Raw genomic sequence first — 13,465 nt, 5'->3', positions numbered from 1 at the left:
TTTGGGGGGTCGAACGTCCATTTCACAGGGGTCGCCTAAGACCCTCGGAAAACACATATTTCCGATGGTCTTAGGAACCGAGACACCACTCCGCATCCGTCTCCGCACGGCCTCCTCCGCCATTTGCAGAGAGAGAGAGAAAGAGAGGCACTTTCGCTTCCCTTCTCTCTCTCTCTCTCTCTCAGGCGGACATACCTCCTGCAGGGCTCCTGATTGGCCCTGCGCCCGGGTGCCCCACCCCCTGGGAGAAGCACGGCCAGGGCCTCGTGGCCTTGGAGCCGCCCGGGGAAGCCCCGGGATCCCTGTTGGGAGCGGCCCACTGGCGGCTCCGCTGAGCAGGCCAGCCCTCCCGCAAGCCGCGGCCCAAGGGAGACCAGCCGCTGCAATCCCTAGCCAGCTCGACCATTGGACTCGGTGGCTAGGAAGGCCCACTGGAGTCCAGGCTGCCGGGAAGGAAGAAGGAGATTCAGCAAAGGTAGGAGAGGAGAGCCGCCTCCTGGGGCCCAGTGCTGGTGGCGGCTTCCTTGCCCTTCTCTTCCTCCTCCCCTTCTTCCTCCTGCTGCCCCCCAGGCGGCTCAGGCGGGCGCCGGGGCAAGAGGGGTGCCTGGGGGGGAGCAGCCAGGCTGGACGAGGGGCTGGCGGGCTGCATGGCACCAGCCCCCACCGCGGCTCCATCGGATGGGCAGAGGGTGAGGCCGGGCAGCGCGGGGGCAGCGGGGACCCCCGATGATGTAGCAGCGGCCGCCGCTGCCACCATCCCCGCACTGCCCAGCCTGGTCCTCCGTCCATCAATGGAGCCGCGGTGGGGGCTGGTGCCGTGCGGCCCGCCAGCCCCTCTGCCAGCCCGGCTGCTCCCCCCAGGCACCAGACTTCCTCCCGGCTCCCGCCCGAGCCGCTTTGGGGGCAGCAGGAGGAAGGAGAGGAGAATGGCGAGAAAACCGCTGCCGCCGCTGCCAGCTAAGCTGAGCTGCGGCGCCTAGCCGGTTTCCATGCCTCCTGGTTGCCCGGCCGCGCTCCACCCCCGGCCGCCCTCCGCACCGCGCGGGAGTCTCCCCCGCGCCGCCCGAGCCGCCTCCCTCACCGTCAAAGGCCGCCTCGGCCCTCTGGTGCCCGGTGCGGCCATGGGGCTGCCGGGCAGGAGCGGAAGCGGCCAGGGGGCGGGAAAGAGGGCGAGGCGGCGGCGATGCCCGCATGTGCGTCGGAGGCCAGCCAGCCAGGCCGGGAGGGGAGAAGCGGCGCCTTCCGAGCGGGAGCTGGCGCTCCAGCCGCACCCCTCTCGCGTGCGATGGGCTACACGGCGTAGAAAGGGGCTCCCGCGACCCCGCCGCTATGATGGCTGGAGGGGCGGGCAGGTCCCGGGGGGCGGCTGGGAGAGGGCAAGAGGTGCTGGGATGAGGATGGGGGGCTCCAGGTTGGGTGTGAGAGGGCGGCTGGCAGCTCCGAGGTGCGCAGATCCTCCGCGCAGCTTCCGAGGCCCCGGATGTGCTGCTGCTTGGCTCTCCACCAGGCTGTCCACCAGAGCCTCCCCCCCTCCCCGGGCAATTGTGCGGAGCTGCTTGTACGTACTTGGCAGCACCTCCCCCCTTCAATCTCCTTCCTTCTCCATCTCCTTCCTTTCCCCTTCAATCTTCCTTCCTTCCTTCCCTCCCTCCCAACATTTTTGAGCAAGGAAAAGTAAGCTTCTCTATCGAGCATTGCTATATTGTTTTTGTGATTAATCACTATGCTTTAATTATGTTCAATTCGTAACAATGAAAATACACCCTGCATATCAGATATTTACATTACGGTTCATAACAATAGTAAAATTACAGTTATGAAGTAGCAACGAAAATAATTTTATGGTTGGGGGTCACCACAACATGAGGAACTATATTAAAGGGTCGCGGCATTAGGAAGGTTGAGAACCACTGCTGAAATGGAAAAAAAAACTAGAGGAAATGCCAGATGAATTGGAATAGTTTTAGAACTTATGCTAGAGAGAAATAAAGAGAATAATACAGAACATTTTTTCAGTGGTACCAAGCAAACTTTGCTGTTTTCAGTACACCAAAAAAAGTGTTAGCATACACAATCAGTGTAGAAGTTAGCAAAATAAATGGGAAAAAAGCAGTTAAAAATATCAGAAGGAAAGTGAAGGAAATAATCCAACAATGATACATTTTCCTCTTTAGACTTTTTTGGATTTGCATTGTTGTTTAGTTTTGCTTTGTCTGTTCTGGCTCAAAGACTTCTTTAAAAGTGCAACTGAATTACAGATGTCAGGCTTACCACTCTAGTTTCTCTCTCTTGTCCCTGGCCTAAAAATTGGAAATCATAAAGACTTGTTCTTTACAGAGACAATTCTGAAAAACAACAGCCATGATTTAAAATTCATACTGTTATTTTGTTTGGTGTTTAAGAAACCTCACAAGATAATAAACCACTTGCCCTCTCGTTGTAACCCAGGGTTTTTCCCCACTTAACCCCAGGAGGAACATGCCCTGACAACCTCTCTTTTATCCCCACATCCCCACAGCAGTGATTTCAATTTGTCCTAGTCCAGGAGGGCAGGAGACTTAAGTCATACTTAATACTGTAGGTAATTAAAAATGAATTCTCTGTCTTTTTCAGACACTGTCCTAAGATGGCCTCAGGGAGGGTCAAACCTGTTGTTTTGTCTTCCCATTACCTCAGAGGCAAATCAAGTAACTGCAGTGACTTGAAACAGAATTATATCATATTTTGCCAACCCAAAGATAAGTACATAGCCAGATTGGGAAAAGCCTTTAGTAATGCACCTACTGACTCTAAATTTAGTATTATTGCAGTAAGCAAAGCAAATTCCCTTAAAATGAGCAGGTGAATTATTTGATGGTACAGGTAGTCCTCAACTTACAACCACAATTGGGACCAGAAATTCCATTGCTAAGCAATAGAGTTGTTGAAGTCATGCCCAATCTTACAAACTTTTTTTGCCATGGTCATTAAGCAAGTCTTACAGTCATTAAGTGAATCCAGCTTCCCTCATTGATTTTCCTTGTCAGAAGCCCCCTGAGGTCACAAATGGTAATCACATCACCCTGGGATGCTGCAACCATCATAACTACATGTCAGTTGCCAAGTAACCAAGTTGACCATGGGGATGCTACAATGATTATAAGTGTGAGGATCAGTTGAAAGTCACTTTTTTTAGAGCTGCATAGTCGAGGATTACCCGTAATAAGAATTTTGTTCTGGAAAAGAGTACATTTTTAAAAACAAATAGAATGGTCATCTCTAACAATAAAATATGAGTTTACAAACATAGAAAGAGTGTACTCGTCAGATCACTGACATTAGAAATTGCTGACCACTTATCCAAGATATACAACTTGTCCCTCAAATTGGCCTCAATGAAATAAGACTGGAAAGAAGCCATTTTAACAAAAAGGGACCAAGAGGAGACTTGAGAAATGATAGAGTGGTCAGCTCAAAGTCTTTTCTGGCTAATTGGAAAAGATCATCAAAGAAAAAATAGTTAAGTATATAGAGGAACAAGCTTTGCTGAAGGAAAATCAATATGAATTTTATAAAAAAATAAATCCCACTCCACCTGAAAATGTTTGAATATCGGCAGGCATCTAGGATGAATGTGACTGTATCAGTGCTGTGTCCTTGGATTTCCAAAAATTTCCCGACAAACGTTCCTATGAAAAGTTATTGACTAAACTTAAAAGCCATTATCTAAGAAGACTTTAATGTCTCACTAACTGGTTAAAAACAGAATGGGCAATTATATCAGGGGAAGAAAGAATGAAATGTAAACCTTGAAGGATCTGTTCATAAATTTTCTTGACTTCAGGACATGTAGTAAACTGGCTAAGGTGTCAATGATACCATATATTCAGAGAAAAGAAAACTAATAGTATCTATCAAGAGCTTTGCAAGGATCTCTTTAAACTGGATAAGCAGTCACCTAAATGGGAAATGCAAATCAATTTTTATAACTTCACAGAGAGAGCCAGTTTTGGATAGTGGTTAAGGCATCAGACTAGACATTGGGAGACTGAATTCTAGTCCTGCCTTGGAGTACAAAGCCAGCTGGTGACCTTGGGCCAATCACTTTCTCTTAGCCCTAGGAAAGGAACAATGGCAAACCACTTCTGAAGAATAGTGTAGAGGCTAGACGAGGCAGTTGTTAGGATTCAAAAAATGATTTGAAGGCACCCTCCTCACTTCACAAATACTTTGAAGAGTGTGTTACTATATATAACTAACCAGGAAGAAAATCCTGGTGACCTAGTGGATAGTTCAATTGATATTTTATTTATTGGTTTATTTGGCTGCTCCAATCCAGACAACTCTGAACAGCTTTACAAAATTTGTAACAGCAATAAATACAAAATGACTCTAGCAATACAAATTATGTCCATTCTGCAAGCAAAAAAGAAAACATCCAAATTCCTTAAAATTCCTAGAGTTCTTCCATATATCCAACCCAAGGCCCGCAAAAAAGTTAGTTTTTTTAAAGAGTGCTTGAAGATGGATAATTAAGGGTCACAGAGATCTACAATTGTTTCTAACAACAGATTCCACAACAGAACATCCATCTATCCTCTGGGTCCCACTAAATGATTGCTTAATTGGTGGGACCCAAAGCAAACAAACTGTGCGGGATTGCATAAAACAGACAGACATTACAAGAATAGTCAGTCTTTCAGATATATGTGCCCTTTGCCATATATAATAACTAGCACCTTGAATTACACCTGGAAGCCAAACATTAACCACTGCAATTCACAGCATAGATATTAAAATATAGACATAGCAAGGATTGTCATCATTGCTTTTACATAGACCTAAACTGCAATCCAATAAGTGTTTCTTGTATGTGATATTTTTAGCCCTTACAGCTTAGTCCTGCCCACACTGAATTCTGCCCAAACTGTCAGCAGACCTGCAGGGTATCTTTTCTCCGAACTTCACCAGTCTGACTTAGAACTGGCAGAACTGAACCTAGAATCTTCTGTAGGCAAAATGTGTGTCTCATGTGGGGGACATCTGAGATATGCTGTTTAAAGCGTCTTTAGATTTAATTAAAGTTGTAGTCACAATGCATATTTGTGTGTGTATAAGTGATTTAAAAAAAAAAAGATGTGCAGCAGATGGGAAGGCAATGTAAGAATTTTTTCTCCGAATGACAGCAGGAATGAAAACAGTTGATTTCTATATCCCCGCTTCCTATGATCTCAACAATATAATGCAGTATCTACTTTTTACATTTAAACAAATCATGCATATTAAATAACAAAACCCATTTTAGTCCATACTTTCTTTGGCTCAAAGTTGAATGCTTCAGTCATTTGTGCAGTGCAGTTCATCCAGGTAGCTGGGAGTAAATACGCTGGTTTGTCATGGACTCAGGACTAGCTGATTTAGTGGGGGATCCAGCTATTAGAATAGGTGAATAGGTCCCAAGATCCTGGAATTTTGTGCCAAGCTATGCAAGTCTTTCTCAGAACTTCAGAGATCATAAATTGATTGATTGGTTATATGCATCAAGTTGGTGTCAACTCGTAGAGGCCGCATAGATTTTCTCCATGACAATCTGTCCCTAAACTGGTTTTTGGGGTCTTCCAACGATGCATTCATTACCATTATAACTGAATTTAATGGAATAACAGAATTGGAAAGATCTTGGAGGTCTTCTAGTCCAACCCCCTGCACAAGCAGGAGACCCTATGCAATTCTGGACAACTGGCTGTCCAATCTCTTCTTAAAAACCTCCAACGATGGAGCACCCACAACTTCTGAAGGTAGTCTGTTCCACTGGTTAATTGTTCTCATTGTCAGAAAATTTCTCCTTAGTTCTAGGTTGCTTATCTCCTTGATTAGTTTCCATCCATTGCTTCTTGCCCTATCTTCTGGTGCTTTGGAAAATAGGACGACCTATTTGCGGCAGCTCCTCAAATATTGGAATACTGCTCAAAATATTGGAACATTTATCCACCTCAATACTGACTGTCCCCTTCTTTTCTTTACTTCCGCTTTTCTCAACCTTCCCTAGACAGCTAAATATTTTGCATAATGTGTCTAAAGATAATTGGAGCCTAAGAGATCATCAATATATGTCCTTAATTTCAGTGCTTGGTTGAAAACAATAATCCTATAGCATTTTGTGTATATATATTAGATGTATATCTTACTTTTCATTCAGGAGCATTTCTCTTACTATTTTCCTACCCAGCAACAATTCTGTGAAGTAGGTTAAGTTGAGAGAGAAAAGTTGGCCTAGGCACCTAGGAGGGAACCTCTGTGGTGAGGATGGGCTTGAATCTTGGAGTGTTCTGGCATTAGAGGAGCAAGAATGAATAGTGAATTGTACAAGGGCAGTAACCTGAATATAACCTATAATACAGTGGTCTGCAACATTGACAACTTTAAGACTTGTGGAGTTCAGCTCTCAGAATTCCTCAGCCAGCATAGCCGGCTGAGGAATTCTTGGAGCTGAAATCCAAAAGTCTTAAAGTTGTCAAGGTTGCAGACCTCTGCTATAATATGTTTATAATTTTGTAATTGATTCTGCCTTCTGTAATGATAACTATTGTAAAATTCTGCTGCTGTTGCTAATCTATTATGATCACTATAATTCTTTTAGGTCTTGCTTTTATCCTTTGGCCCTCCGACAGACCTTTTCTGTTTGCAAGAGAAGCATCTAAACCTTTTGACTATTGAGATGGAAAATTTCTTCCTTTAAGCAAACCAGCTGATTTGTCAGCACATAGCCAATCCTGGCTGACCTTAAGAGGTTAAATGGATTGGAGCTGGTTATTACTTTGACTGGAGTTTACATCTGTAGGAAATAATGGGAAGTCACCCTTCTTAAAAGAAGACAATTACTCTAGCAAATCACTAATGAATTGTTACCAAGAGAACAAGAAGTCACCAGGAGCTAAGGTCATCCCAAGGGAGAGTTTATCATTTTTCCTCGTAGCAACAAAGTAAGCCCCAGGTTCTTGTAGCTGCTACCAGCTCTTCCCAGAATGTGATCAGAAATGAAGAATTATGTGAACAGTAACACTCAGAGGAATAGTTCTGTTTATGTCGTAGAAGTCAATGACAACTTATACACGGTAGTAGCAGCAAATGTTATTGATAGCCCTTCTTCATATTAATAGAAATTATAAATGTCAAGTTATGTCTTTTTTTTCCAAATCCAAACATACAAAAGCTCCAGAAGTAAAAAAGAACTAGGAAGACAAGTTATTTACAAAATGAGATATCATTATTTTGCCAGTGATGGGCTAAACGTCACAACACAGAGTCTTAAGTGTGTACACATACACAAAAAGAGAAGTAGGCATAGGATGGAGGATACCTAACCTGATCTTGGTATATATAAGAAGGAACTTAGGATTGTAGTTTTATCACAAGCTGAACATTAAAGCATGCTATGGTTGCAAAAGAAAATGTAATTGGAGCCTTCAATTAGTAGAATCATGTTTTCCAAGTCAGAAGAACTAAGTATACCGAATTAATCTTCATTGATTAGATCTCATCTGGAGTACTGGGTCTGCTTCAAGGCATTGTTTAAATACACATGTAGGAAGTTTTGTAAAGGTTTGGGGAAGGGATGTCAGAACAATGATCTACAAAAGGAGGATTTGGGGGTTTTATTATAGAAAAAAAGCAGATGAAGTAGGGAGGGACATAATATGATGGCTTCCATAAGGAAAAAACATACTTTTTGTTGTTGAAGAAAGCAACACTACATTTATTGGATTTACATCACATTGAGCTAAGAACGAATGGATGATGCATGGATATTGATTGAATGCAACATTGATTAGTAATTAGTAACATTGAAATGGTGTAGGGTTCCTGCCTGGGCAGGGGGTTGGACTAGATGACCTCCAAGGTCCCTTCCAACTTTATTATTATTATTATTATTATTATTATTATTATTATTATTATTATTATTATTATTATTATTATTATTATTATTATTATTATTATTATAAAACATGGATGTTTTACACTAGATCAGGGGTCCCCAACACCCAGGCCGAGGCCCACTTCCAGGCCTTGAGCCATTTGGAACCAAGCAGTAGAAGTGGCTAGTGAGCGTGCACATGCAGGCATCCTCACTTGCATGAGCAGTAGGCAAGCGTGTGCATGCGCACGCTCATTTTGCGCAAGTGATGGGTGCACGTGTATACCACTTGCGCAAATGGAGTTGTGCTTGCGTTTGCCCACCACTTGCACGGAACCATCCTCTTCCTGTGCCGCTGCTCCCACCCCCCCAGACTGGTCCGCAAAACCAGAAAGGTTGGGGAACTCTGGTTTAGATGTATAGAGAAAATGACATTGCAAAACAAATATTATATGGAGGAAGATGAAATGAGTTATAAGAAAGGGGATGACTAAAAAAGTTGTGGTTGGATGGAGTCAGTGAGATCTTGGAAAAGAGAGAGGAGAACTTTACAGAATAAAAGTAATGCACGAGGCAGGATATGTAAGCATCTGCCCCACTTGAGGTCTTCAAACAGAAAGTTGGCCGTTTGAGGTTTTTTGTCTTTGTACTGTTTACAAAATTGGATGAAATCAGGTAGAGTGCCTCCCCTCCAACTCTGACTCATTCTTTTTTCTGTTCTATATGCTTCCTCAAATTCTTAGTTTTTAATGCAGCTGAGTAAAAAATTCCTCTTGAAGTTAACTAGCCTATACATCTTTTGTATATGGCACCTAGGCTGCTATGTTGCTGCACATATCTTTGGAGCAGCTACAACTTTAAACATTGCAATTTAGCAATGCCTTATAGTATAAGGAAAAAACAGTTGCTGAACAAATGGTCATAGGTTGAGGACTCCCTGTAGTGTTATGTATACTAATCTGAACTCTTGGAGAAAAGGTGGGCTACAAGTCTGATAATTGAATCTTTTTGCAATGCTTTAATTTGGATGCCTATAAAGGGGTGGAGTGAAAAAGTCAAGATGGCATCTACAGACACATGGTTGAACCCCCTCTCTTTTTTGTGGCAGGCTTTGATCACACGGATATTATCTGGAATTTTTCTGCTTCCCTATGGATGCCCCATAATGACTGCACTGAGCAACAATTTGGCATTGATGGTCTAAGTCAGGGGTCTCAACCCTGGTCCGCAGCCCACTACCAGATTCTGGCCTGTTCGGTACTGGGCCGCACAAGTGGCTTGCCAGCACATGCACCCACACAGCTCAACTTGTGCGCGCCAGCCTGCTGCTTCTGTGGACCAGTTCCCCCTTCCCCCCCCCCCCGCTGGGCCACCAAGCCATAAAGGTTGGGGACCGCTGGTCTAAATAGAACCAGAGGTAACAGGAAATGAACACCAAGATAAGTTGTGGGTAGACAAAAGGGTCAGTCAACAGACCTATGGTGGGAAGCAGCCTAGAAAAAGTGAAAGACATAGGCTACACACAACTGCATGGGCTTGGAAAGATTAGAAGAAAATCAGTGCACGATTGGATAAGTAAATCTATTGCTTTGCTTTTGGACTTGAATGTTTGTAACTAAGATGGTTCCCATTTGGTTGATAGTTATTTGTGATGTTTGCTTATCCACAAAAAAGGGGCAGAAGAGATTGTTATGCTACACTTGAGCAGCAAAGGGACAGAGTGGTATAAGGAAAGCTGAGATTAAGAGAAAGAATTACTGGGTTGGTGTTTGCCTGCCCTTTCAGCTGCAATCCATTTTGCTGGACAGATTTCTGTAAGCATCTGCCTAATGAGAGATAAACTATTTGTATATCACTCCTTTGAATTCTTTCAATGCCTTTGATAAGAGATAGCCAACACTTTTGCCCTGCTGACATTAATCTGTGGATCTGTCCTCTTTAAAAGCCCAAATTCCATATCTGTAAACATGTAAACATTTATTTCCAGTTGCATCAGCAGTAATGGCTGTCTATGTTCCTTTTTTATTTATACTGTACTCTTCCTTCCATAAACAGGCCAATTGATGCTGAAAGGAATCTGCTCCCTTCCTTTCCCAACAAAATTAATTCAAAGAAAGAAACATGTCAAGTCTATTTTGCTTGGAATAAGGCAGTGCTATTTCTCATTATTTAAACCATTCCTTTAGCATGAATTACAAAATCAAGGATGTACGTCCTTTGAGTTTGGGCTCTGTACTTCCCCTTCTTGTGCATTGCAACATGTTCTTTGCTGCCACTGTTCCTTCCTATTATTTCTTCTCCCTCCTCCCTCTCCAATTTCTTTCTTAAATAATGCTGACTGTACAAGTTTGCACAGCAGGAATATATAGCAAATGGGGGAGGGAGAACTAGAGACAGATTTCTGGGCTTGCAAAATTGTTGTCACAGTCCTATATTTTTCTAAAAAGCATTCATTTCCCTCTCCTTCCCTCTACATCTTTTTCATAAGTGATTTGGAAGAGGGCTGAAGTCAGCAGGTACATTCAGGAAAAATTAATCACAAAAGATTTTCTAATTTCCATCAAAACTAAAGTAAGAGACCAAGGATCTGTGCTCTCTGGATCAATGAGGGAGTTAATACATTGTGAGAACACCAAAAAGAGGTATGTAGGAATGAACTTGGGAGACCAGGCAAAGAGATGCTGCTTAGGGACTGGTCAGATAAGAGGGAACATAGCCCACAACAGCATAGTGCAGTGGTGGCGAACCTATGGCACGTGTGCCAGAGGTGGAACTCGGAGCCCTCTCTGTGGGCACACGTGCCGTTGCTCCAACCTTGCCTCCCCCCGCAACCCCCTCACCAGCACCCCCCCTGGAGGAGAGTTGCCCCCGAGCATGGCCCACTCGGAGCAGTGCAGCCAAGGACATGGCAGCAAGGCAGCGTGGACAAAACTCTGCCCTCACGCCCCATCGCGCACAGTTGATGCTGCGGGGTGCGGGCAGAGGGCATGGCTACCATGGCGCTGCTGGGCTGCCTGGGCGATTGGCGGGCCATGGAGGTGGTAAGTGGCCTTGTGGGCAGGCAGGGTGGGGGATGGGGGGGCAGAGCAGGGGCGGGGCCAGTTTTTGGGCACTCGGTCTCTAAAAGGTTTGCCATCACACATAGTGGGTGGAGCAAGAGCTCAGAAAAGACCCCTCACACACTGCTAAGTTTTCAAACTGCAGAAGTGATGATAGGAGAATAGTACTTTAGGACTTGTAAGATTATGTTAAAGTAGCTTTACAATAAAATAGAATTAGCTTATCTGGTCGTGTTTTCTGTCTGATTTATCTGGTAAGGTTGATATCAATTTTGCAAATCTGAAAGTACAATTCTTCCACTGTCACTTTTGCGCGCAATAACTTAGGGAGAGTTTCCCCCATCTTGTACCTTTTGCTACACCCACTATACAACTGTGGGCTATGCTTCCTCTTATCTGACTGTTTCCTAAACGGTATTTCTTTACCTGGTCCCTCAAAGTCATTCCCACATATCATTACAATTTACCTCCCCTCCAAATTTAACCCAAATGGAACCAGTCATGCCTAACTCAATCAAGTTAGTCAAGTTATGGTAGCACTGGTGCTCAGACAGTTAACCTATTTTTCATTACTAGTTCTCCAAGAAAAACAGCTGAAGGCCATTACAAAACTTCCTGCCAAGGTTAGAGCATGTAGAACACACCTCCCAAGGATAAATGAGCTTCAGTAGCCAAGCCAAGCCTTCTGCTGTTTGCCTAGCCAAGGGACCAGTGAAGTCCTAAAGCATTGACAGTGTTTTCCTGGCACAAGAGTTTGTGGGATTCTGGAAGTGAAGAAAGCCCATTCTCCAATTTGTAAACGTTTACCAAATATTGTTTCCTCCATTACCACAACTAGGAACCAATGAACCAAACTTTTCTTGCCTGTCCTACAAATGTATTCTATATCCTGTTGGGAAACTCCACTCTTGGGACAAAGAAAATGTTAAAGATAGGTTTTTTGAAAGGGATGCTAATAAAGTTGCTATTGCAATACAGATACCCAAAGTTTCATATTGATTTCATCACTATAAAAATATATAGAACTCTCTCACTGTATCTGCTTAATATCACCAGAGCTGAGAAAGACTTTTACAGCCCTTCGCTTCAGGCCACACCTGTGGCTTATGTGAAGGGAGATTTTGTAAGCATTCTGTTGCACAACGACTGTCCTTGCGGGCTAGTTAAGTGGAGGACATTATTCACTATGTTTGTCCCTGCCTCACTTAGAATAAGATTAGGATCAAATTATTGATGGTAGGTTAATTCAAGGGCTTAGACCTCGAATGGATGAATTATCTTCTTGCAGATTTATTTCCAACTGATAATAGGTTGCTGCTTTTGCTTTGTCATCACTTAAACTCAAAAATTATTCTTTAAATTCTTTATCACAGCCGTGACTTTATCTTGTTTTAATCTCTTTATATGTAATCTCTTTTTATTAACATATTTTCTTTTATTGTTGTTTTCTTTTATTGTATACTATGCATATTGTTATAATCTACGTTTACAACAATAAACCTTGCTTTACTTTATAACTAAAGTGCTTTATTAATACTTTACTATATTAACCAGGTTTGACACAATTTAGATTCATTTTAATTAGCCAAGATAATCTACTTGCTGTTCTTGGCCTACACACTGACAATATATGGCAAAACATGAAACATGAGATATTTGTTCTAGTAGATGTTATTATTAAAGCTGAAGTTATTTCTTCCATTTAATATATTTCCTTGAAGTACCACTTATGTGAACTTTAGGGAGTATAATTCTTGTTATGTATTCCATTACAGGTTATTCTTGTATGTATTCTATTACAGGTGACAGAAGCTTTCCCTGGAAGTCCAGGACAAATTACTCTTCACACAAAACCTTTTCTCATCTGTGGAGGTGATGGATTTGTTCATTCCAATTTAGATGGATGCATAGATTCAGCCATAAGTGTTGTAAAGGCTTTAAAGGCCAGTTTGTAGGATTTTCATTGTTTTCTCTCTGAATATCAGCTCGTTTTTATGATGAGTTATACATTGATATACCAATGAATAGGTGTTTTCCATACCCATCCTCTGTTTTAAAAAAAATAAAGAATGGAAGTCTTGAAATGTCACACAGATTTATTGCAAGACAAGTGGATGCTGCTTATTTATTAGCCCTTCCATGAAGGCACTAATGTGATAGCTTTTCTGGCTTCATGGTGTGTCAGGAATATATGAAGAATGGCTGTATTCCTGATGTCTCCTCCCTGGTCACTCCCTTAAATTGCTAAAAATTTCACACTGTGTGAACAAAAGGGAAGGAATCTTAGCTTATTTCCTTAATTATTGCAAGCCCAGACCTACACAAGGAACTACTATGGTGGCTTTCCCATTCATATTCACATGATAAGATTACCATTCTGGATGTTTTCGTTTATTTTATTTATATATCAAATTTAGAAACCACTCATCTCCCTCACAGAGTGACTCTGGTTTGTGAAGTTTTGAAAAATGATATTTTCCTTGGATGTGATTTTTCTACAGACAAGCAGGAG

At 42.7% G+C, this 13,465-nt stretch overlaps 1 protein-coding gene across 2 annotated transcripts in view; it reads left to right on the top strand.

The window, feature by feature from the left end:
• Positions 1–13,050, top strand: part of RNLS (renalase, FAD dependent amine oxidase) — a 202,494-nt gene extending 189,444 nt beyond the window's left edge. For both annotated transcript variants that reach the window (XM_015813266.1, XM_015813265.1), the window contains exon 7: positions 12,756–13,050. In XM_015813266.1, the coding sequence (XP_015668752.1) occupies positions 12,756–12,908 (153 nt within the window). In that variant the 3' untranslated portion in view covers positions 12,909–13,050. The remainder of the gene's footprint in view (positions 1–12,755) is intronic.
• Positions 13,051–13,465: the final 415 nt, after the last annotated feature.

This window comes from Protobothrops mucrosquamatus, unplaced genomic scaffold (assembly GCF_001527695.2).
Source record: "Protobothrops mucrosquamatus isolate PMUCROS unplaced genomic scaffold, P.Mucros_1.0 scaffold149, whole genome shotgun sequence".
NCBI classification, from domain to species: Eukaryota; Metazoa; Chordata; class Lepidosauria; order Squamata; family Viperidae; genus Protobothrops; species Protobothrops mucrosquamatus.
This window is presented reverse-complemented; position numbering and strand designations above follow the sequence as displayed.